The 24,275-nt window shown below is 37.9% G+C and overlaps 2 protein-coding genes across 2 annotated transcripts; both read right to left on the bottom strand.

Annotated features, from left to right (window-relative positions):
* Nucleotides 1-1,829: 1,829 nt before the first annotated feature.
* Nucleotides 1,830-2,774, bottom strand: LOC133066896 (olfactory receptor 11H7-like). Its single transcript, XM_061158284.1, has one exon. It carries the CDS (start codon nucleotides 2,754-2,756, stop codon nucleotides 1,830-1,832), a length of 927 nt encoding a protein of 308 aa, XP_061014267.1. The 5' UTR covers nucleotides 2,757-2,774.
* Nucleotides 2,775-15,046: 12,272 nt separating this feature from the next.
* On the bottom strand, nucleotides 15,047-15,982 carry LOC133067313 (olfactory receptor 11G2-like). The gene has a single exon (XM_061158464.1). The coding sequence runs from the start codon at nucleotides 15,980-15,982 to the stop codon at nucleotides 15,047-15,049; it is 936 nt and encodes a 311-aa protein (XP_061014447.1).
* Nucleotides 15,983-24,275: the final 8,293 nt, after the last annotated feature.

The raw sequence follows: 24,275 nt of genomic DNA, 5'->3' as shown, positions 1-24,275 counted from the left end.
GTATGTAGAGAAACAGGCTTAGAATTTTAGGCATCTGGGAGACTTTTGAAAGAGACCTGGAATAGGCAGGGAAATGGTGTAAAAGATTATTCAGGCATCATGTGAAAGGGAGTGACCTGGGAATAAAAAGGGGTACTGGGTTTGAATAGAGCTGAACCTAAAGAGAAGGTCGTGGGCTAAGAGATAGAAAACTAGGACACAGAAAATCTAGGTCCTGGCCTGAGCGCTTTTACTTACTGGCTGTAAGAGCCTGTTGAGTTCATTTCTTCAAATATTCTATACCTTCTTTGTGCTCTCCATAGGGCTGACATGAGAATGAAATAAAAGATAGGAAAATATTTTGTAAATATCTATATAATCGTAATATGATTGTGATTGAAGAGCCTCAGGAGTGGATTCCTAACTCCATTATCTCTCCAGTTTGTCATGGAAATATCATTCCAGAATTAGAATTTCCTTTCTGAGGATCTAGGAGGACTTTCCTTTCCTCTTGTGTAAACCAGTTCCTTTAACTTTTCCTCCTCCCCAAATATATATCCCGAAGATCAGGTTGCAGATACAAATTCCTTTAAAAAGAAATACAAAGTTTTATTTGACAACTAGAAATAAAGAATTTTTTAAATGCCCATGCCTCTATTTAGTCTGTTATCAATGAAACAACCACAGTGATGACCCTTTTAAAATATGATAGGATTCTATTACTCCTCTGCTCAAAACTCTGCTCAGAAAGGCTTTCTATCTCATTCAGAATTTAAAATTCTTACTATGGCTCACAAGGGTCTGTACAACTTGGCCCTCTGTATGCTGTCTTTGACTTTATCTCTGATATTTCCCTCTTAATCTCTCTATTCCAACCAAACCAAACCACTTGCTGTTACTGGAACACAATCCTGCCTCAGGGTCTTATGGAGAACTTGCCTCCCTCTGCATGGAATGTTCTTCCCTCAAATATCCACACAGCTCATTCCCTCATCTCCTTCAAGCTTTTGTTTAAATAATACCTTCTCCTGGTAGCCTTCCCTGATGGTCCTATTTAAAATTTCAACCTTTTCTCTTTCACTTCCTGTCTCCCTTCCCCTTTCTCCATATTGTTTATCACTTTCCAACGTAACTATATTTTTGCTTATTTTTTTATTGTCTGTCCCTCACTAGAAAATAAACTCCACACATAGAGTGTTTTGACCATTTTGGTCATAGTGTATCTCTAATGCCTATGAGAGTATCTAGAATAAAGTAGATGCTCAATAAATTTTTGTTGAATTAAAAAATTGCCATTTTATATGATGTTAAAACATAACTTATATAAGCATGAAACTTTCAGTCTGTCCCTAATCTGGAAGATTCTGGACCAAGAGGAGCTAAGAGGATAGAAACTTTTTATATTACTAAATCCTTTGGTTATGTATCCATTAGACATTTAAATTAGATTATTTATTCACTTTAAAGGATATTGTACTGTCTTAAGAAATGCCTTCAGTACACTGATGATGATTCACCTAGGATAACTTCTCTTAGTCTAGCTTTACCTCCTTCCCCTAATAATCAAAACTAAGACAGTGTGTGAAATAGGACAAATATAATGCCCTCATATTACTATCTAAGAAGTTATTCATGTTGAAAATATTGTTATTATACTTAGGATGCAATCTGAATCAGCCATGGTTTAGCTCTGCCAGGTTAGTTGAAGAATAAAACATGGATGGAATCCACTAAAAAAGTCTTCTTTACTGTGTGCATTGGAAAATTAACAGCAGTATATGAAGTCTTTTTTAATTAATCTTTTATGCCTGGACAATGGTTTGCTTGTTCTCATGTAGATTAGTTTATGTTCATTCTATTTTCAGGACTTTATTCAGTGCAGCCTTCATGTCCTTGTTTCTTAAGCTGTAAATCAGGGGGTTTAAGAAGGGAGTCACCACGGAATAGAACAAAGTTATAATCTTCTGAATTTCAGCTGGGTTATCAGCTGTAGGGCTCACATACATTGCCAAAAGAGCCCCGAAGAATAAGCACACCATTGTCAGATGGGATCCGCAAGTAGAAAAGGCCTTCTGTCGGCCTGCTGCTGAAGGGACTTTAAACACGGTGATCAGTAAAAGGGTATAGGAGCCAAGGATGTACAGAAGAGTTAGCATGATAATGAGGGAGCTGAGGACATAGAAGACAGTCTCAGTGACAGGGGCTGGGACACAGGACAGAGCCATCAGTGGATCTATGTCACACACAAAGTGGTCGATGGTGTTGGGCCCACAGAAAGGCAGCCGAGAGAGCTGCACGGTGGAGACAGAGTAACTAAGGAACCCAAACACCCAGCAAAGAGACAACAGAACATAGCAGAGTTGCTGGGTCATGATGGTTGGGTAGTGCAACGGGCGGCAGATAGCAAGATACCGATCGTATGCCATGATACAGAGCAAATATGTCTCAGTTGTACCCAGGGAAGTAAAAAAATATAACTGGAGGAAACAGCCAACAAAAGAGATGGTTTTTGTTTCTGAGAGGAAATTGATTAGCATACTGGGCACAGTGGAGGTAATGTACCAGATTTCAAGGAAAGCGAAATTCCCTAGGAGAATATACATTGGCGTATGGAGCCTTTGGTCCCACCTCACAGCGCAAACAATGGTCCCATTTCCCACCGTGGTAAATATATAGATTCCAAAGAACAGTGAAAAGAGGAAATACTGTAACTCTTGACAGCCAGGGAAGCCTAGGAGGATAAACTCTGTCACGGTGCTTGCTGCTGAATTGTTCATGAATCCCAGGACTGCATAGAAGACAGAAAATACCAATATATAAGTTGCTTTGTTTCTTGAAAAACTTATAGGAAAACTATGCAAGGTATATGTGTTGACTGTTTTGCAATTAGTTTGGAATAACCCATCTATTAACTCCTATCTTATTTAAAAGCCACCAACAAACAAATTTCAATAAAATTGGGTTCATAACAATAGAATCTTTATATTACTTGGATTTTCTTTATCAAAGGATTAGGTTAAAAAACTCCTCTCTGAAAAATTTGAAAACTCAGAAGCACTACGCTCTGTGAAAAGAAAAAGTTTATCCATTTGTATTAGATTCATTTGTATTATTTTTTAGGGCCCAACATATGATATCGTATAGTATTTGTATTTCTCTGTCTGGCTTATTTTACTAAGCATAATATTCTCTAGGTTTGTTAACACTGCTGCAAATGGCAATATTTCATTCTTTTTTTATGGCTGAGTTATATTCCATTACATATATGTATACAGGTAATATATGGGCTTCTCTGGTGGCTCAGATAGTAAAGAATCTGCCTGAAATGCAGGAGACCTGGGTTCAATCCCTGGGTTGGGAAGATCCCCTGGAAAAGGGAATGGCTACACATTCCAGTATTCTTGCCTAGAGAATCCCATAGAGGAGTCTGGCAGGCTACAATCCATAGGATTGCAAAAGAGTTGGACATGACTGAGCAGCTAACACACATGCACACATAGGTAACACACACACACATATATCACACATATCGCATATATCTGTTGGTGGGTACTTGTATAAACTGTTTTTTTAACTTAATACCTTTTGTATTTTTTCCATGTCCAAACTATAACTGCAACATTAGTTCAATGGCTGCCTTGTTTTCTGTAGATTTTATCAATTCCTTAATGATAGATTTTGAGTTTTAGTGTTTTATATTATAATAAATACTCTAACTAATATTCTTGAGCATATTATCTTAGTATACTTGATCCATAAAGTGAGGTTATAATGCTTCGACACTTAATAATTAAACTAATCAATGTATTGTGTCCCAGTTTTTGATGATGAAGAGTTTTAGATATCCTTTGATGCCCATCATTTACTGAAGTCAACAAAGCAAAACCCTTTTACATATAAGAAAAATTCCTGCATAATAGTTCCATAGCATGTCATTCACATCCATACTAGAGCATGTGCCATAATGACTGAATAATGTGTTATGTTTCCTCTAGACTGAAAACTTTTATAATTCATAAATGATGTTAAATTTATCTTTATATTCTCAGTTGACTGAGTTTCTAGTGCTTAGTAGGCACTTGCTCAATGAATTTTGAACTTGTCAATTCTGTCACTGAAAAGCTAACCTACTGAATTTATGAGCATCATCATCACTGAGCCTCTAATCTGAACTCATTGGGCAGAGACTTGTGACTGACCAAACCTAAGATCTAATCCCCGCTTGCCTCATGTCCCTGTCATTTGTGAGTGTCCATTCTAAATATAAGCCTCCTTAATTACTTACCCTTTTCATACTGTTCATGGGGTTCTCAAAGCAAGAATACTGAAGTGGTTTGCCATTTTCCAGTGGACCACATTTTGTCATGTATGGATGTAGTATGTATGTAGTGTGTATGTAGATGTGTATGGATGTAGTATGTAGTAGTCATGTATGGATGTGAGAGTTGGACTATAAAGAAAACTGAGCGCCAAAGAATTGATGCTTTTGAACTGGATGTTGGAGAAGACTCTTGAGAGCCCCTTGGACTGCAAGGAGATCCAACCAGTCCATCCTAAAGGAGATCAGTCCTGGGTGTTCATTGGAAGGACTGATGCTGAAGCTGAAACTCCAATACTTTGGCCACCTGATGCGAAGAACTGACTCATTTGACAAGACCCTGATGCTGGGAAAGATTGAAGGTGGGAGGAGAAAAGGATGACAGAGGATGTGGTGGTTGGTTGGCATCACCAACTCAATGGACATGAGTTTGAGTAAACTCTGAGAGTTGGTGATGGACAGGGGGGCTTGGCGTGCTGCAGTCCATGGGGTCTCAAAGAGTCAGACACAACTGAGTGACTGAAATGAACTGAACTGAACTGAGTTACTTACCTTCTTTTATATTTTCAGGCCTATTATCAACATTCTGTTCAGCACTTCTCCTTTTTAAATTAATTTTTCTTACTGGAGTATGTAGTTGATCACTACTTCTCCTTATTCCATCTTTTCCTTTTTCCTTTAGTATTCACATCTTGTGAATGGAACTACTTACTCTCCATTCACTAATCCATTTAGCATTTGCTAAAGTCAGAAGCTTGAGTTATTCAAAGCACTTTCTAATTTTGTCAGTTCCTGTCCAGTTTGCAATCAATCATCAACTCCTGTTGATTTCCCCTCCCAAATGTTTTTTGGATCTGTTCTTGGCATACAGGAGGTCAATGTAAATGCTTTATCTGTTTGGATGGACTAGGAGCAGAGTGAACAGCTACATACATAACCAAAAAGAAAACTGAGCCTCCTTAGGAAGGGCTAAGAATGACATTTTAGGAGAAAAATGGATCCTCACATGTGATGGTGAGGAAAAAAGAGAACATTTACCTGCAGCCTATGTGGTGATATTCCACAACTGGATCAAGTTCACAACTGATTGACTGATTGACTAAATCCAATAATATTTAACTCAGTACTCCTGTTGTATCACCATCAGTTCAGTTCAATTTCTCAGTCGTGTCCGACTCTTTGTGACCCCATGAACTGCAGCACTCCAGGCCTCCCTGTCCATCACCAACTTCCAGAATTTACTCAAACTCATGTCCATTGAATTGGTGACGCCATCCAATCACCACATCCTCTGTCATCCCTTTCTCCTCCCACCTTCAATCTTTCCCAGCATCAGGGTCTTTTCAAATGAGTCATTTCTTCGCATCAGATGGCCAAAACACTGGAGTTTCAGCTTCAACATCAGTCCTTCCAATGAACACTCAGGACTGATTTCCTTTAGGATGGACTGGTTGCATCCTAAGGGATGCAGTCCCTTGCAGTCCAAGGGACTCTCAAGAGTCTTCTCCAACACCACAGTTCAAAAGCATCAATTCCTTGGCGTTCAGCTTTCTTTATAGTCCAACTCTCACATCCATACATGACTATTGGAAAAACAATAGTCTTGACTAGACAGACATTTGTTGGTAAAGTAATGTCTCTGCTTTTTAATATGCTGCCTAGGTTGGTCAGAATGTTCCTTCTTTAAGGAAAATAAATAATGTAACCTTGATTTGTGTTCAAATAGCATGACATACTGTGTGTTCTTGGGCAAGTTAACACCTTATTTTTCAGAGCTCCTGTGAAAATGCTGTTGAATGTATTCAATATATGCTAAGTACAGTTCCAGGAATATAACTGGACCTAAAAAAATTCATAGCCGTTACTGTGAATAATAGTACTATCAACAAACATGATTACAAAGTATAAACTTTTTAGCATAATTATTTAAAAACCTTAGTGATTAAAAAGTTACTCAGTTCCAACATATCACACAGCAAAGCTGTGGGCAACTCTCTTTGGTTGCTCAGATTGATTTTACTGATCTCCTTGTATATTCTGACACTTAAAAACATACAGTTTGTTATGATATAAAGGAAGAAGACGTTGAAACATTGTGATTCAAGACAGAAAATAAATAAAGGGAGTGTGTTGCATTACTTGTGATGTGCATGAGAGTGAGTGGGAATGTTACATTTAACTGGGGGCACTGTAGAAGACGACTCACTGTGTGCTGAGTCCCTTCAGTCATGGCCAACTCCTTGCAAACCCATGAATTGTCCCCCGCCAGGCTTCTCTGTTCATGGGGTTCTCTAGGCAAGAATACTGGAGTGGGTTGCCATGCCCTCCTCTAGAGGATCTTCCTGACCCAGGAATTTAACTCACGTCTCTTATGTCTCCTGCATTTGCAGGCAGGTTCTCTACCACTGCACCACTGGGAAGCCCATGAGTTCCTAAGTACAACTCTAAACAGTCTTCTCATACCAAATTAAAGTTTACTGAATTTCTGAATAATGAAACATTCTTTTATGAATCACTAAGCAAAAAAGTTTTAGGGAAAAAAAAAGTTTCAGGGATTGTTAAACCGAGGGAGATGAGTAGCTGGGCATCAGCTTATTATGTTACTAGTGATTGAAACTTCATATCCAGAAACATAAAGCCACAAAAGTTTGCAAAAGTATATTAATATTCAAATGTAATTCCACTGTAGCTAGGATCAATTTGTAGATGTCTTAGAAAAAATACAGTGATGCCAAGACAGGAAGAAAAGTTACTTACCCTTCATGATAAGACAATTATGGACAAAGCTGGAAATAAATACTGAGTCTGTGTCTTCTCACTGATGCTTTTTCCTTTACTTGGAATCAAAACCCAGGGGCCTGATCCTGAGCATCCTACAATGTACAAAGTTAAATGCTGGAACTTCCTTTCCTCCCTTCATTACTCAAAAGAGACAGTTATAGCAACAGGGCACTTCTGTTGGGCAATGTTGGCCAGTGAAAAGAACTACAGCCCTATAATCAGTCATGGAGACGTGGGCCTTATTTGACATACTGATATCAAGAACTACATAAGAGACCTCAGTCTACCCAAGGCAGCCAGATCTTTCACTTTTCTCACCCAGAAGAGACAACTCAACAGAGCTTTATATTTTGGTTACTTTTGCTATAGAGTAATTGAAAGAAATGGGGTATAAACCTCAAGAGGAGATTTCAATAAGGGAGGGTGCAGGTGAATGAAGGGAGGGGAAGTGTTGTTGAGACTCCCCAGGGTGCAATTAAAGTTTCATCTTAGAGATTATTGTGAAGTCTTCAGAGTCTTCTTGGGCTGGTTTATGACTCCCTTAAGACTCTTTGGAGTAACATCCTTTTCTTATCCAAAGTTTTCATATAGTTTAGGTTAATTTGGCTCCCAGAGTGAAGACAAGGATAATGTCTTAAAGGCAATGCTGAGTTGTCTGTGCAGATTTACAGAGAATTTCTTTTTGTTTTCAGGAAGCATTTATTTCTCTCTGAAATATAAAGAATATTCACAATGTATATTGTTTATATTCTATGGGAGTGTATTTTCTTCACATACTTTACAATTATAAATTTTTGTTTCCAGTCTTCAATTACCAACAGACTATTACTTTTCCATTTGTTCTGTCTGTTCTTTGTTCCTTTATTGCTCATTTTTTATTTTCTTTTGGATTATTCAGGTACTTTTATTATTTTTTTAATGATTTTAAACTATTTTTATTGTGGTAAAATATATGTAACATAAAAATGATCATATAACCACTTTAAGTGTACAGTTCTGGACATTAATTACATTCATATTGTTAAGCATCCATCACCAGCATTCATCTCCAGGACTTTTTCATTATCCCAAACTGAAATTCCAATACCCATTAAATAATAACTTCTCATTTCACTTTCCCCTAGCCCCTGGCAACGGACTATTAGATTTTTATCTTTGAATTTTATTACTCTAGGAAACATATAAGTGGAATCACACAAAATTTGTCCTTTATGATTGGCTTATTTCACCTATCATATTGTTTTCAAGGTTTATTCATGTTTTAGAACATGTCAGAATTTCCTTCCAAAGGTTGCATTGTTTGTGTATATAAAATTTTATTTATCTATTCATATCTGAAGAATACTTTGGTTGCTTTCACCATTTCACTATTGTGAATATTGCTGCTGTTGACTATGAGTATAAAATATCTGCTTGATTCCTTGCATTCAGTTCTTTTGTATATATACCCAGAAGTGGAATTGCTGAATCATTGGTAATCCATGGCTTTTGGGAACTGCTGTACTATTTTCCACAGAGGCTGAACCATTTAATATTCCCACTGGCAATGTACAAGTACTCCAATTTCTCCAGATTCTTCACAGTTTTTGCTGTTTGCTTGATAATAACCCAGAGATCAAATTGCCAACATCCATTTGATAAAAAGCAAGAGAATTCCAGAAAAACATCTACTTCTGCTTCATTGACTATGCTAAAGCCTTTGTGTGGATCACAACAAACTAGAAAATTCTTAAAGAGATGGGAATACCAGACCACCTTACCTGACTCCTGTGAAACCTGTATGCAGGTCAAGGAGCAACAGTTAGAACCAGATGTGGAACAGTGGACTGGTTCCAAATTGGGGAAGGAGTACATCAAGGCAGTAAGTACATTGTCACCCTGCTTATTTAACTTATATGCAGTACATTACGGAAAATGCCAGGCTGGATGAAGTACAAGCTGGAATCAAGATTGCAAGAACTATCAATAACCTCAGATATGCAGATGACACCACTCTTCTGGAAGAAAGCAAAGAACTCAACAGTCTCTTGATGAAAGTGAAAGAGGAGACTGAAAAAGTTGGATTAAAACTCAACATTCAAAAAATGAAGATCGTGGCATCTGGTCCTATCACTTCATGACAAATAGATGGGGAAACAATGGAAACAGTGAAAGACTTTATTTTCTTGAGCTCTGAAATCAATGTGGATGGTGACTGCAGCCATGAAATTACGACACTTGCTCCTTGGAAGAAAAGCAATAACAAACCTAGACAGCATATTAAAAACCAGAGACATTACTGTGCCGACAAAGGTCTGTCTAGTCGAGGCTATGGTTTTTCCAGTAGTCATGCATGGAGGTGAGAGTTGGACCATAAAGAAGGCTGAACACCAACAAATTGATGCTTTCAAGCTGTGGTGTTGGAGAAGACTCTTGAGAGTCCCTTGGACTGCAAGGAGATCAAACCAGTCAATCCTAAAGGAAATCAATCCTGAATATACATTGGAAGGACTGATGCTGAAGTTGAAGCTCCAATACTTTGGCTACCTCATGCGAAATACAGACTCACTGGAAAAGACCCTGATGCTGGGAAAGATTGAAGGCAGGAGGAGAAGGGGACGACAGAGGATGAGATGGTTGGATGGCATCACTGACTCAATGGACATTAGTTTGAACAAACTCTGCGAGATGGTGAAGGACAGAGAAGCCTGGCATGCTGCAGTACATGGGGTCACAAAGAGTTGGACTTGACTGATCGACTGAACAACAACAAAGAATATTCCGCTAGAGAGTGAACACTGCCATCATATCCTGCCCACATAATGGGGTGTCACTCCTGGATCTTGCTTCAGACATGTAAGCTGCCCCAGCCATTAATCATTGATGTCTCTGTTGCTAAAAAAATATTCCTCTAGAAAGATATCCTTTGTTTAAAGAAAACTGCTGTGTTCTTCCTCAGACACCAAATTCTCCTTATTGAAGCAATCCCTGTAACCAGTCTGGATCTCCTTCAGAAGATGGTCTATACATTTATATTACAGGTATTTACACCCTGCAGCTCACCTATTTTTTAATATTTATTTATTTTTAATTGATTGATGATTGGTTTACAATATTGGTTTGATCTGGCATATATCAGCATGAATTAACCATAAGTGTACATATGTCTCCTCCCCCTTGAATCTCCCTCCCTCAGCTCACTTTTTTTTACTCAACAATGTATCTTGAAGTAATTATGTAACATTACTTATAGAGCTACTTCATATTTTATGAAATTGAAGATATAGTATTCCACTGTATGACTAAACTATAGCTTATTTAATTAGTTTTCCATTAATGGGGACTGACATTTTTCTCAACATTTTGCTATTACAACAATGATACAATGAACATTTTTACACTTTCATAATTTCCTATATGTGTGAAAAAAGCCATAGGCTAAGCACCTTAGAAGCAGCATTGCTGGGTTCCAGGACATAGGCCTTTTAAATTTTGACTGTCCTAAATACAGTGTAAAACTTATACTCCCACCAACTAAGTGTGAGAGAACCCATGTCACATTCTCAACCATATAGTGTGTTATCAAACTTCTTGATCTTTGTCACTCCCCAGGTTAAACATGAGATACCATCTCATGATATTCTCTCTTTTTCTTTTTATGAGTGAACTAGTGATATTTCTATATGTTTAAGAATCTTTTCTATATGTTATTTGTTTGTATCTTTTTGCTTATTTTCCTATTACAATGTTGTTCTGTTCTCTTACTGTTTATAGAGCTTTATATATATTAAGGAAACAATATATCATTGATATCATATATTTGTCAATATATCATTGGCAAATCATTGAGAATTATTGAAGGAGAAATAATTGAGAAGTTCTCAAGTTAAAAATATAGGATTGTTTACTGAAAAGAAAAGGCAAATGAAAAGGGTGGTGGATAAGACATTTTTATTTTTTTACCATTAAAATATTATCCTTAGAAAAATCACTCCTGATACCCAGTTCTCATTTTCTTCATCTGCAGAATCAGGTAGCTGAATTGATAAATACATACAATAATAGGATAACTTTTCTTTCAGGATCTAGGAGGTACTTCAAGGAGAGCTAGTCCAAGTTACTAATAAAAATCCTGAGTAGACAATTTTACTGATCTATAATTCCTTTTCATTGTAGGGGACTGGAATGCAAAAGTAGGATCAAGAAATACCTGGAGTAACAGGCAAATTTGGCCTTGGAGTACAGAATGAAGCAGGGCAAATGTTAATAAAGTCTTGTCAGGAGAATGCACTGGTCATAGCAAACACCCTTTCCAACAACACAAGAGAAGACTCTATACATGGACATCACCAGATGGTCAATACTGAAATCAGACCGATTATATTCTTTGCACCCAAGGATGGAGAAGCTCTACACAGTCAGCAAAATCAAGACTGAAAGCTGACTGTGGCTCAGATCATGAACTCCTTATTGCCAAATTCAGACTGAAATTGAAGAAGGTAGGGAAAACCACTAGACCATTCAGGTGTGACCTAAATCAAATCCCTTATGACTATAAAGTGGAAGTGACAAATAGATTCAAGGGATTAGATCTTATAGACAGAGTGCCTGATGAGCTATGGACAGAGGTTCATGACATGTACAGGAAGCAGTGATCAAGACCATCCCTAAAAAAAAGAAATGTAAGAAGGCAAAATGGTTGTCTGAGGAGGCCTTACAAATAGCTGTGAAAAGAAGAGAAGTGAAAGGCAGAGGAGAAAAGGGAAAGATATACCCATTTGAATGTAGAGTTCCAAAGAATAGCAAGGAGAGATAAGAAAGCCTTCCTCAGTGATCAATGCAAAGACATAGAGGAAAACAACAGAATGGGAAAGACTAGAGATCTCTTCAATAAAATTAGAGATACAAGGGAACATTTCATGCAAAGATGGGCACAATAAAGGACAGACATGGTACGGATCTAACAGAAGTAGAAGATATTAAGAAGAGGTGGTAAGAATACACAGAAGAACTGTACAAAAAAGATCTTCATGACCCAGTTAATCACGATAGTGTGATCACTCACCTAGAGCCAGACATCCTGGAATGGGAAGTCAAGTGGGCCTTAGGAAGCATCACTAAGAACATAGCTAGAGGAGGTGATGGGATTCCAGTTGAGCTATTTCAAATCCTAAAAGATGATGCTGTGAAAGTGCTGCACTCAATATGCCAGCAAATTTGGAAAACTCAGCAGTGGCCACAGGACTGGAAAAGGTCAGTTTTCATTCCAGTCCCAAAGAAAGGCAATGCCAAAAAATTCTCAAACTACCACACAATTGCACTCATCTCACTTACTAGCAGAGTAATGCTCAAAATTCTCCAAGCCAGGCTTCAACAGTACGTGAACCGTGAACTTTCAGACGTTCAAGTGTGAACTTCCAGATGGTTTTAGAAAAGACAGAGGAACCAGAGATCAAATTGCCAACATCTGTTGGGTCAGCAAAAAAGCAAGAGAGTTCCAGAAAAACATCTACTTTTGCTTTGTTGACTATGCCAAAGTCTTTGACTGTGTTGATCACAACAAACTGTGGAAAATTCTTAATGAGATGGGAATATCAGACCTCCTGACCTGCCTCCTGAGAAATCTGTATGCAGGTCAGGAAGCAACAGTTAGAAGTGGACATGGAACAACAGACTGGTTTCAAATAGGGAAAGGAGTACGTCAAGGCTGTATATTGTCACCCTGCTTATTTAACTTATATGCAGAGTACATCATGAGAAACACTGGGCTGGAAGAAGCACAAGCTGGAATCAAGATTGCTGGGAGAAATATCAATAACCTCATATGTGCAGATAACACCACCCTTATGGCAAAAAGAGAAGAACTAAAGAGCCTCTTGATGAAAGTGAAAGACAAGAATGAAAAAGTTCGCTTAAAACTGAACATTCAAAAAATGAACATCATGGCATCTGGTCCCATCACTTCATGGCAAACAGATGGGGAAACAGTGGAAACAGTGACAGACTTTATTTTTTTGGGCCCCAAAATCACTGCAGATGGTGACTGCAGCCTTGCAATTCAAAGACGCTTGCTCCTTGGAAGAAAAGTTATGACCAACTCAGATAGCATAATTAAAAAGCAGAGACATTACTTTGCCAACAACGGTCTGTCTAGTCAAAGCTATGGTTTTTCCAGTAGTAATGTATGGACATGAGAGTTGGACTATAAAGAAAGCTGAATGCTGAAGAATTGATGCTTTTGAACTGTGGTGTTGGAGAAGACTCTTGAGAGTCCCTTGGACTGCAAGGAGATCCAACCAGTCCATCCTAAAGGAAATCAGTCCTGAATATTCATTGGAATGACTGATGCTGAAGCTGAAACTCCAAGTCCTTTGGCCACCAGATGCAAAGAACTGACTCATTTGAAAAGACCCTGATGCTGGGAAAGATTGAAGGCAGGAGGAGGAGCAGAAGACAGAGGATGAGATGGTTGGATGGCATCACCAACTCAATGGACATGAGTTTGAGTAAACTCCAAGAGTTGGTGATGGACAGGGAGGTCAGACGTGCTGCAGTCCATGGGGTCACAAAGTGTCGGACATGACTGAGTGACTGAACTGAACTGAACTGAACTGAACAATTCCTGAGCACCCTCCCTTAAAAGAATTAGGCCTAAATTTGTCTCTGGGTTACTGGTTTTCCTTATTTTATTGAAATCAACCCCTTCTCCCTGCCCACCTCATTTGCAGGTTAGAATACTCAGAAATCTGGAGGTCCTTGCAGTGAAAAGAAAATCACACCTTTGCATGTTTATACCAGTCCCCGTATTCACATGTCTCTGATTTGCGGGTTTTTGCATGATTATGCTACAAGATCATCTTCTGAAAGTGAGGGGAGAAGTGAGAAAGTATGGAACTTAGATATAATAGAAAACAACTTTTGGTTGTAGTCATGACTAATCAGCTTGGATTAAACTTATCCTTCTACTAAAAGTAACTACAAAATCTGGAGAAATTACATAAAACAAGCGTTTGAAGGTACTAGAGAGCAGTCAACACATACATGACTTTCAGGGGCTACAATTCCAGGGACGGGAGGAATAAGAAGAGGAGCTCCACATTTACCTTGAGCGTTTCTCCCCTAGGATGACAGTCACTGGGTTGGGGAGTATGGGGACAGGGAGGTATCTGAGAAAGAACAGCAGGAAGGAAGAATAAAGTCTCAGCCCAAAGCAGTAGTTTCATTGAACTAAGGGTATAAGGGATTTGGTGTTTGTGGCTGCCAGAGAAACTGGTGTTTGCGAAAAAATACTGGAGACAGAAGGACCACAGAGAAGTGAGGGGCAAAATGTGATGTAGTTTCCTTTCTAGGCATTTTTCAATTTCTCAGTCATTTATGTTCAAGATGAGATTTCAAGAAGTCTAGCAGAAAGAAAAAACTGGGAGTTCAAAAAGCTGAGCAGAGGTCTTAGGACACATGGGTTTCAGAATATCGGAATAGAAAGTCAGGGCTCTCTAAGGTGGAGGTGTCTTGAAAACAATTCAGGTGTGTGACTGAGATCATCTCAGAATGGTCATGTTCCTGAGTAAGGATCACATCCCAGAAATAAGAGCAAAGCTGTTTTAGACTGTTTTTATTACACCTTAAAATAAATACTCCTTAAATGAGATCAAAGTGATCTGTTTTACTCTATCTTCTGGTAAAAGAAAACTTTCTTTGCTATATTATTTTTAAAATTTTAAAATATAATGTTCAACATTTGGTAAAAGATGAGGTATATAAGAAAAAGGACAAAAAAAAAAAAAAAAAAAAAAGAAACCGGACAAATGAGCAAGAAGCAAAAGAATAAATAAACACAGATACATGTTCACAGGTGACCAAAATTTTAGTCAATATTAGGATGAACAATCATCTGATAAAAACAAAACACATTTTTTTAAAAAAACCTGAAAATGAAGTAAACACAATTTAGGTCTCTAATTGCTCAAGAACTCTTTTGATGAACACTTTTTATAGTCTAAGAAATTTCTGCAGGGCCTTTTTCATATCTTTGTTTCTAAGACTATATATTACAGGGTTAAGGAGTGGTGTCACAACAGAATAAAACAGAGTCACAATCTTCTGCATTCCAGCTTCATGCTCAGATGTTGGACTCCCATACATTACGAGGACTGAGCCATAAAACAGTGAAACCACAGTCAGATGAGACCCACAGGTGGAGAAAGCCTTTTTTCGCCCGGCTGCTGAAGGGACTTTCAATACAGCTCTCAGGACCAGAGCATAAGATCCCATGATGAAGAGAAATGGAATGATGAGGGGCAAAGGACTTAAAGTGGAGAAGACAAGTTCTATCACAGGAACTTTTTCGCAAGTCAGTGCTAGAAGAGGACCTGGGTCACACAGGAAGTGGTCAATGATCCCAGATCCACAGAAGGACATCTGGGAGATGATGATGATGGGAATCAAGAACCAGAGGAAACCAAATACCCAGCAGCTGATTATGAGATTGGCACAGAGACGTCCAGTCATGAGAGTGGGGTAGTGTAGAGGCCAGCAGATGGCAAGGTAGCGATCAAATGCCATAATAGCCAAGAAAAAGCATTCTGTAGAACCCAAGGAGAAGAAAAAGTAAAACTGGAGAAGACACCCAGAGAAGGAGATGAGCTTGTTGTCAGAGAGGAAGTTGGCCAACATGTTGGGGACAGTGGAGGTGACATACCAGATCTCCAGGAAGGAGAAGTTGGCGAGCAGGATGTACATGGGGGTGTGGAGTCTCTGATCCCAGCACACAGCACAGATGATAGAACCATTGCCCATGAGGGTCAGGAGGTAGACAGCAGAGAAGAGCACAAAGAGGAGAATCTGCCCCTCCCTGGGGCAAGGGAAGCCCAGGAGGATGAAGCCAGTGATGGCGCTGGAGGTGTTGAAGGTATTGGAGATTTTCATGGGTCTGGGAGCTGTGGAAAGGACCAGCAAATATCAAATGAGATATGAGGACCCAAATTTACATTTAAATCATCTTGGAAAAGTAAATAGAGATTTATATATTAATAGCTATTTTTTTTCCTTGTAAACTGGGTTAACTATTCTCATTCACATTTTCATCATGGATTCAAGAAAATATTTAATCAGAATTGGTAAACTCTTGAAGGGAAGTGTGGTAGAGGTATTTGAACATTAGACTTTGTTCTTAATGGAGAATCTGTCTGACTATCTATCTACCTACCTAGCTACCTACCATCCTACCACCTATCTAGTTTCTCAGAAAAATAGGCACAGAAAAGAATAATTCTGCTGTGTATAAAGGTCCTTTATGGTTTCTAAAAATGATTGTAAGTCCAGTACTAATTCAGAGAAAGGTAGCTTTTTTATGATCAATTAAAAACAGTTATTACTTATAATGCTTAGGTATTTTTGACCAGGGTTGTTCTGCTGGGGTTCCTGAAATTTCATTTAGGGGTAAACATCTATTTAATCTAATAAATGACCCTTCAGATTAAATATTTAAGAACTGTTTTTATTTATTTATTTGTGATGAAACATTTCAGTGTAGTGTTTCTTCCTTTTCCTTTACCCTCACATCTAATTCATCAGCAATTTCTGTTAGTCTGTCTCTGAGTCTCATGTCCATTCACCTCTCTCTAATTCAAGCCATCATCATCTTTTCTTCACCGGACCACTGTGATACTGTCCTAACTGGGTTTCTTGTTTGTCATCTGTGTCTCTCTACAATTTGTGATCCACAACATGGCCAGAGTGACTCTTAAAAAAAAAAAAAAAGAAAATCAGATCACACAAATTTCAAATAGCTTCCTAATGCACTTAGGATCAAACAAATTTTCAAACTAGGGTCTTTGAATTGACCCTTATTCATATCTCCAAACTCTCCTCATGATTCTGTTAGTCAAATATACTTTTTCTGTGTCTCTCATGCACACGCATACACACAGAAGCACACACTCTGTGTGTAAGGGAGATATACACACCCTCTACTAACATAAACACTGCAAATATGAAACAGGGTTCAACAGTGGGGTAGCAGGATGTATTCCACACCCTGTACTCTACTGATCCTGCCGCAAGCTGCGTTTGGACTATAATACCTGTGCTAGGCGGCATAACAGTAGAGAGGGACTCACTTTGTAATACTCTGCGCCAGGGGTCAGCAAATATTTTCTTAGCTATTTTAGTCTGGCCATATAGTCTTTATTATAAGTATTCATTTCTACTGTTGTATGAATGTAGCCATAGACACAAAACCTAAATGAATACACATGGCTGTATTCTGATAAAACTTTATTTATGTCCACAGAAATTTGAATTCCATGTAACTTTGATGTATTACAGAACATTAGTCTTCTATGGATTTTTAAATTTAAATTAAATAGTAAAAATTCTTAGCTCACTGGCTATACGAAACCAGGCCATATTTGACCTATTGCCATAATTTGCTGAGCCCTGGTCAATACATTTATAGAGACAGGAGAGCAAAGACATTCATTTTACTGTAGAACAATGGAAACTCTTTGGTCCACCATGTGACCTGTAAGGTAATTAGCCTCCAACTAATATAAATAAATGAAAAAAAAAAAAGAGAAATGGAGGAGACCTCTAGAGGGCAGCTGGAATTAGCCTGTTCTGCGCTCACAGACATTTTTGGACCAGTTTTCAGCTTAATTACAAAAATTCAGTTTCCAAAGTCATCAGGATTGCCTTTCTCTTTTTGTTTCCTTAAACACACACACACACTCACGCATGCACCACTTCCTTCCTCCACACACTACTTCAGTAATATAACATTGGCCTTCTTTCAGTTTCTAGAAGCAACCAAGTACTTTCCTGGCTAAGGGTCTTTGTTCTTGTTGGCCTTCATGGTCACTCTTAATTCCTACTGCTCAGCACACTATGAGGAAGAGGGTATGTACTTTGTAAACTTTTTTTTTTTTTGAAGAAATGATTGTCTACATTGTGAACAATGTAGAGAAAATAGACAGATAATATAGAAATATTTACCAATTACTTCATTTGAGCTTCAAATAGCTTGTGAGATGAAATCTTAGGAAATGAATTATACAGGAAAAGGCTCCAAATGATCGAGGTGAGGAGAGTGCTGGCCCAGACTTGAGATGAATCCATTCAAAGAAGTGATGGAAGCTAATGTTCTGTGTGGAAGAATATGTCCCATCACAGGTGGCTTACTCTCTGTTTCTGGAGATAGTTATGGTCCCCCAGTTGTGGATGCTAAAGTAGGAGAGGAGTTAGATGGGATGGAAATTCTAGCTAGGTTCAGCCTCATAGCAAAGTAGCTTGTTGGCTCTAGTGGAGTCTTCTATTGTCTATAAACTTTGTTTTCTTAATTTTTAAATTTTTTATTCTCTTTTTAATTGAAGTATAATTGATTTACAGTGTTGTGCTAATTTCTGCTGTATAACAAAGTCACTCAGTTATACACATATATATGTTCTCTTTAATATTCTTTCCCATTATGGTTTATCACAGGAGATTGGATATAGTTCCCAATAGGACCTTACTGTTTTTCCATTGTTTGAAAAATTTGTTCCATATTGTTTACCCATTCTAAATGTAATAGTTTGTATCTACTAACCCCAAGCATCCTGTCCATCCCTCTTTCTCCCTCTTCCCCCTTGGCAACCACAACTCTGTTCTTTTTAGCTTTCTTGTCTTTATATGAGAAAGGAATAGTACTGTATGATTTTTAGTTACTTTTCATTATAGCATGCTTAATCCTATTCCAAGTATACTACAAGTACACATGATATCAAGGCTGTGAGATCTGTAAGATCTAGAAGTGATATTGTAGTTACATCTATCTCTTACATAAGAAAATCAGTTGATAGATTTTGACTTCTACAAGAAGGGAAAAAATCCAGGCCAGTTTCCTTTCAGGGCAGTTTTACTTTGAGAGTCTGACAATATGCCCTAGAAAATAAGAAGGATGTGAAAAACGATTCTGTGTGTGTCATCAACATTTCAGGCTCATCCTAACTAAATTGACTATGGATGAAAAAAAAAAGATATTTCTAACAAGATTTTATTGTTTGTTACTTACCCTTAATTAATTTCCTCCTCTGTACAGAGTAGCTGTGGTTTCACCTGGCACAAAGGGGATGCTGGAGCTGTCCAGAAAGGCAGGAAGTGTCCTCTGGATTAGTTCCAGAAAGTGGTGTGGCAGAAAGAGTGGGAATATGCAAATAGTGGTGTCAAAGCTGTGTGATGTATACAGGATGTTTGGACTGAGTCCTTAACAAAGCCAAACAAGAAAAACTACGTACTCACCTGCATTATATCTTGGAAAGGTTGGGTTAAACTCAGTCTTGAATAGTCAGGTCATCATCTATACTATATAAAATGAAGGAAAGACATTTCTCTGATATTTTACTTTTTCCTCAGGGCTAGTTTAAGAAGGCACAATGGGGTGGAAGTATTATTGGCCTGCTCTTGCAATAGCACATCCGTCTACTTCATTTAGTTTGGTCAGGAGATAGCTCACCTGTCCTATGCAATGCAGGAGATCTGAGTTTTAATCCCTGGATCGGGAAGATACCCTGGAGAAAGGAGTGTGAGCCCACTCCAGTATTCTTGTCTGGAGAATCTCTTGTGCAGAGGAGCCTGACAGGCTACAGTCCATAGGGACGCAAAGAGTCAGACACAACTGAGTGAGCACGGATCTCTTATTTAGAGGGTAGTAGTTTTTCTAACTTTTTATTATTTACTTTCTCCTCTAAGCAAATGGACAAAGAGGGCAATCCAGACCTGAAGTTTCTCTGAATGTCTGGTCTTTCTGAAGAGGAAGGTTGGTCTTCTCTACAGAAACCACCAAGGAGTGAAGGAGTAGAAATAAGGTGACGATCTTTCTGTGTTTGCTGGAGGATAGACAGATTCTAAGCAGAGACTCCAGGGAGTGAAGATCCATGAGGATCAATTTACCACTTCCAGAAGAAGGTCTGTGTTAGGAGAATGTTCTTTACTAGTTATTACCTTCCTCTGGGGCCTGCCTTCTCTGGAGACTCTGATCTTCTGTTTTGCCTCTGACTCCCAGTAGAGTGGAAGATGTTACTTTTTAAAGCCCCCAAATTCTCAGGGATGGCAAGAGATTTCATCAATGTATAAGATTGCCTATCGGTGTTAAAGGAAAGTCTATAAAATAACACAGTGTGGTGGCTACGATGTAAGAAACTATTCCTGGGCCTCAAGTGAATGCTATCAATCATGAGTTTTGGAAACAAAGCGTCCTTTGTTTTCTAGAAAGAAGAGATAGATGGGCTGAAAGTACGATGTGACCTCAGCCATAGAGGGCTGTGCAGCTAGTTGCCCCAGGAATCCATCCCCTTCCAGGGCCTCCCTGGTTGTTTTATAGATCTTTCCTTTCTCATTTGTGCTTGAGCCCTGTGAGTGTCAAGCAGATGTTTTGAGCGTCCACCTGTCACGTCTGAGACAGGCCAGAGCAGAACTTTCCTTAGCTCTACTCAGGGGTCGCATCATGGATTTGGATCTAAGCTTCCTCATCTTGATGGAAGTGCAGATGTCTTAGCACAATCCACTTCTTGTCCCTTTCCAATTTGTGAAAAATTTTCATGTCAAAGACTTATCAGGTCATTTCACTTCCTTGTTTGGACAGCTTTGTTGTTTCCCTCTGTCTACAACATGAGATTCAAAATTGCCAAATAAAAACTCTTGCACTGGAGCCTTAACCTATTGCTATTGTTACCACAGTTGTTAAATTTTTATATTTTTACCTTTCCCCCACTATTTCCTATAGAAGTCCTTGTGTCAACAGTCACATCAAATTGCTTAGACACACAGTGGAAGACCGTATATTTTTGTTGGGTGAATAATCTTACCCTCTGAAAAGCAGTCAAGAACCCTCTGCATTGAGAACTACTAGTGTAAGAGTTAAGTCCTGTGAAGTGAGGATCCCAGGAGATTATTTATTCATGCAAAAGTAGAGAGCTAACTTACTAAATGTTCTCTTTGCCTTATTTTTTAAAATCTTTCCTGTCATTTTGCCCCTCAGCTCAGACAGTTTCTCACAAAATTATTTTTTTAATTTTTATTTTATATTGAAACATAGTTGGTTAATGATGTTGTGTTAGTTCAAGTATACAGCAAAGTGATTCAGTTCTACAAGTATCTGTTCTTTTAAAAATTCTTTTCCCATATAGGTTATTGCAGAATATTGAGAGTTTCCTGTGCAATACAGTAGGTCCTTGTTGGTTATCTATTTTAAATATAGCAATCTGTACATGTCAACCCCAAACTCCTAGTCTATCCCTGCCTGACACCCTTCTGCCCTGGTAATCGTAAGTTCATTCTCCAGGTCTGTGAATCTGTTTCTGTTTTGTAAATAAGTTCATTTGTATCATTAAAAAAAATTCACATATAAGCAATATCATGTGATATTTGTCTTTCTCTGTAAGACTTCACTTACTATGCTAATCTTCAGATTTATCCATGTTGTTTCAGATGGCATTGGTTCCTTCTTTTTAATGGCTGAGTAATATTCCATTGTATATGCGTGTCATGTCTGCTTTATCCATTCATCTGTCGATAGACATTTAGGTTGCTCCCATGTCTTGGCTATTGTAAGCAGCACTGTAATGAACATTGGTGTACATTTATCTTTTTGAGCCATATTTTTCTCTGGATATATGTCCAGGAGTGGAATTACTGGATCATATAGTAGCTCTATTTTTAGTTTTTAAGGAACCTCCATATTGTTCTCCATAATGGCTCTACCAATATACATTCCACCAACAGTGTAGGAGGGTTCCCTTTTCTCCGCACTGCCTTCAGCATATGTTGTTTTTGGATTTTTGGTGGTGATGGCCTACTGACTGATATGAGGTAACATCTCATCATAGTTTTGATTTAAATTTCTCTAATAACTAGCAATGTTGAGCATCTTTTCATGGCTTCTTGGCCTTTTGTGTGTCTTTTTTGTAGAGATATCTATCCATTTATGTCTTCTGCCCATTTTTTTTAATTGTTTTTTTTTCTTCATGATATTGAGCTGCATGAGCTGCTTTTAAATTTTGATGACTAATCCTTTGTTTTTGGCATTATTTGCAAATATTTTCTCCTATTCTGTGAGTTTTTTTTTTTTTTTTTAGTTTGTTTATGGTTTCTGTTGCTGTGCAAAAGCTTTTGAGTTTAATTGGGTCCCATTAGTTTATTTTTGTTTTCATTCTCACTACTCTGGGAGATGGTGTGAAAAAGATATCCTGCATTTTGTGTCAGAGTATTCTGCTATGTTTTCCTGTAAGAGTTTTACAGTATTTGGTCTTACATTTAGATCTTTAATCCATTTGAATTTATTTTTCTGTATGTTGTTAAACAATGTTCTAATTTCATTTTTTTTTACATGTAGCTGTCCAGTTTCCCCAGCACCATTTATTGACGAGAATGTCTTCCTCCACTATATAGTCATTTGTCCTTTGTCATAGATTAATGACCATAGGTGTGTGGGTTTATTTCTGAGCTTTCTATCCTGTTCCATTGACCTATATTTCTATTTTTATACCAACACCATACTATCTTGGTTACTGTAGCTTTGTACTCCAGTCTGAAGTCAAGAAGTCTGATTCCTCCAGCTCCGTTATTCTTTCTCAAGATTGCTTTGGCTACTCAGGGTCTTTTGTGTTTCCATATAAATTTCAAGAATTTTCTTCCTGTATTAAATGTGAAAAAACAGAATGGTTGTATCAGTACAGCATGGTTATTTACCCTGTGACTACGTGCCTGACTGGGAGCTGTGATGTGCTGCTGATGCCCAGCATCATGACAGAGTATCTTACTGTGTATCACGAGCCTGGGAAAAGATCATAATTAAAAATTCAAAGTGTGGTTTCTACTAAATGAATATTGCTTTCATGCAGTTGTAAAGTTGAAAAATCACAGGTCAAACTATCATTAAGTCATGGGCATTCAACACTTACTATTGCAGCATTGGACAATAAAGCATAAAATTGGGGAGAAAAAAACAAAATAGAAAAAAAGACCTCCACATTACTACTCAAAAATTGCCATTTAAAGTATTTTTATACTTTCTTGTATTGTTTTCTGAAGACTGGATTTAACTTTTCTGCACATGTGTTGTATTTACAATATTATACTATACTAATTCACTAAGTTCTTATCAGCCATTTCCCATAAACACTTCTTAATTGTGGCTCAGCAGGAAAGAATCAGCCTGCCAATGCAGGAAAATTCCCTGTAGAAGGAAATGGCAACCCACTCCAGTATTCTTGCCTGGGAATCCCATGGACATGGAGCCTGGAGGGCTACAGTCCATGGGGTTGCAAAGAGTTGGACACAGCTTAGCGACTAAACAACAACTATTACTTATTCACTAAGTTCTTATCAGCCTTTTCCCATAAACTCTTCCTAATAGCTGGATATTATTCAGCTTTAGAGGCACAAGGGGAATTTTCCCCACTTTCACTCAGTATCATATATGTATATATGTAAAACTCTGTTACAACAAATTAATAATGATGAAGAATGTGAGTTTTGGACTCAGAGAGACTTGGTTGAATCCCTGCTTTCTAAGTTGTTATTAGACTGCATTACTGGCAAATTGTTAATCTGTCCTCTCCAGGCCTTTGTTTTCTATTCTGTAAAATAGGTGAAATAGTAATGGCTCATATAATGTCATAATGAAGACTAAAAAAGATAGTGTATATAAAAAGCTTAACTTGGAAGCTTACATATAATAACCTAACATCAGGAGACACCATAGCATAACAGTTTACAGTATGGTTTCTGGAGTCATAGTTCTTTAATTCAACCTGGTTCCAACACTCTTAACTGTTTGGGCAACTTACTCAATCAAGGCTTGGTTACCTCATTTATAAAAAGATACTGATGTCTACTTGAAGTTGTACAATTCTTGAATGGCTGAAGTGGAAGTTCATTTCAGGCACATTGCGAGTTAGCTGCATTTAGTAGAAATGCAGACAATAATTTACTTGATTATCATGATACTTCTATAAAGACTCTAATCTTAAATTTCCTCAATGAAAACCTTTTCAGTAAGAATATGAAACTTGTTCTCAGTCAAGTCTTTTATGGAATGAATATTAACCAAAGCTCATGAATAGTTCTTTCTATAGAAGTGTCCTGTGGAAGACTGGTTTTATTAATTACATATCTCTAGTCTACTATCGGAGAAGGCAATGGCACCCCACTCCAGTACTCTTGCCTGGAAAATCCCATGGAT

Source organism: Dama dama, chromosome 12 (assembly GCF_033118175.1).
Source record: "Dama dama isolate Ldn47 chromosome 12, ASM3311817v1, whole genome shotgun sequence".
NCBI lineage: Eukaryota > Metazoa > Chordata > Mammalia > Artiodactyla > Cervidae > Dama > Dama dama.
This window is presented reverse-complemented; position numbering and strand designations above follow the sequence as displayed.

Coding starts and splice junctions, on each gene's coding strand:
- LOC133067313 (XM_061158464.1), bottom strand. CDS start 15,982: ATGAAAATCTCCAATACCTTCAACACCTCCAGCGCCATCACTGGCTTC.
- LOC133066896 (XM_061158284.1), bottom strand. CDS start 2,756: ATGAACAATTCAGCAGCAAGCACCGTGACAGAGTTTATCCTCCTAGGC.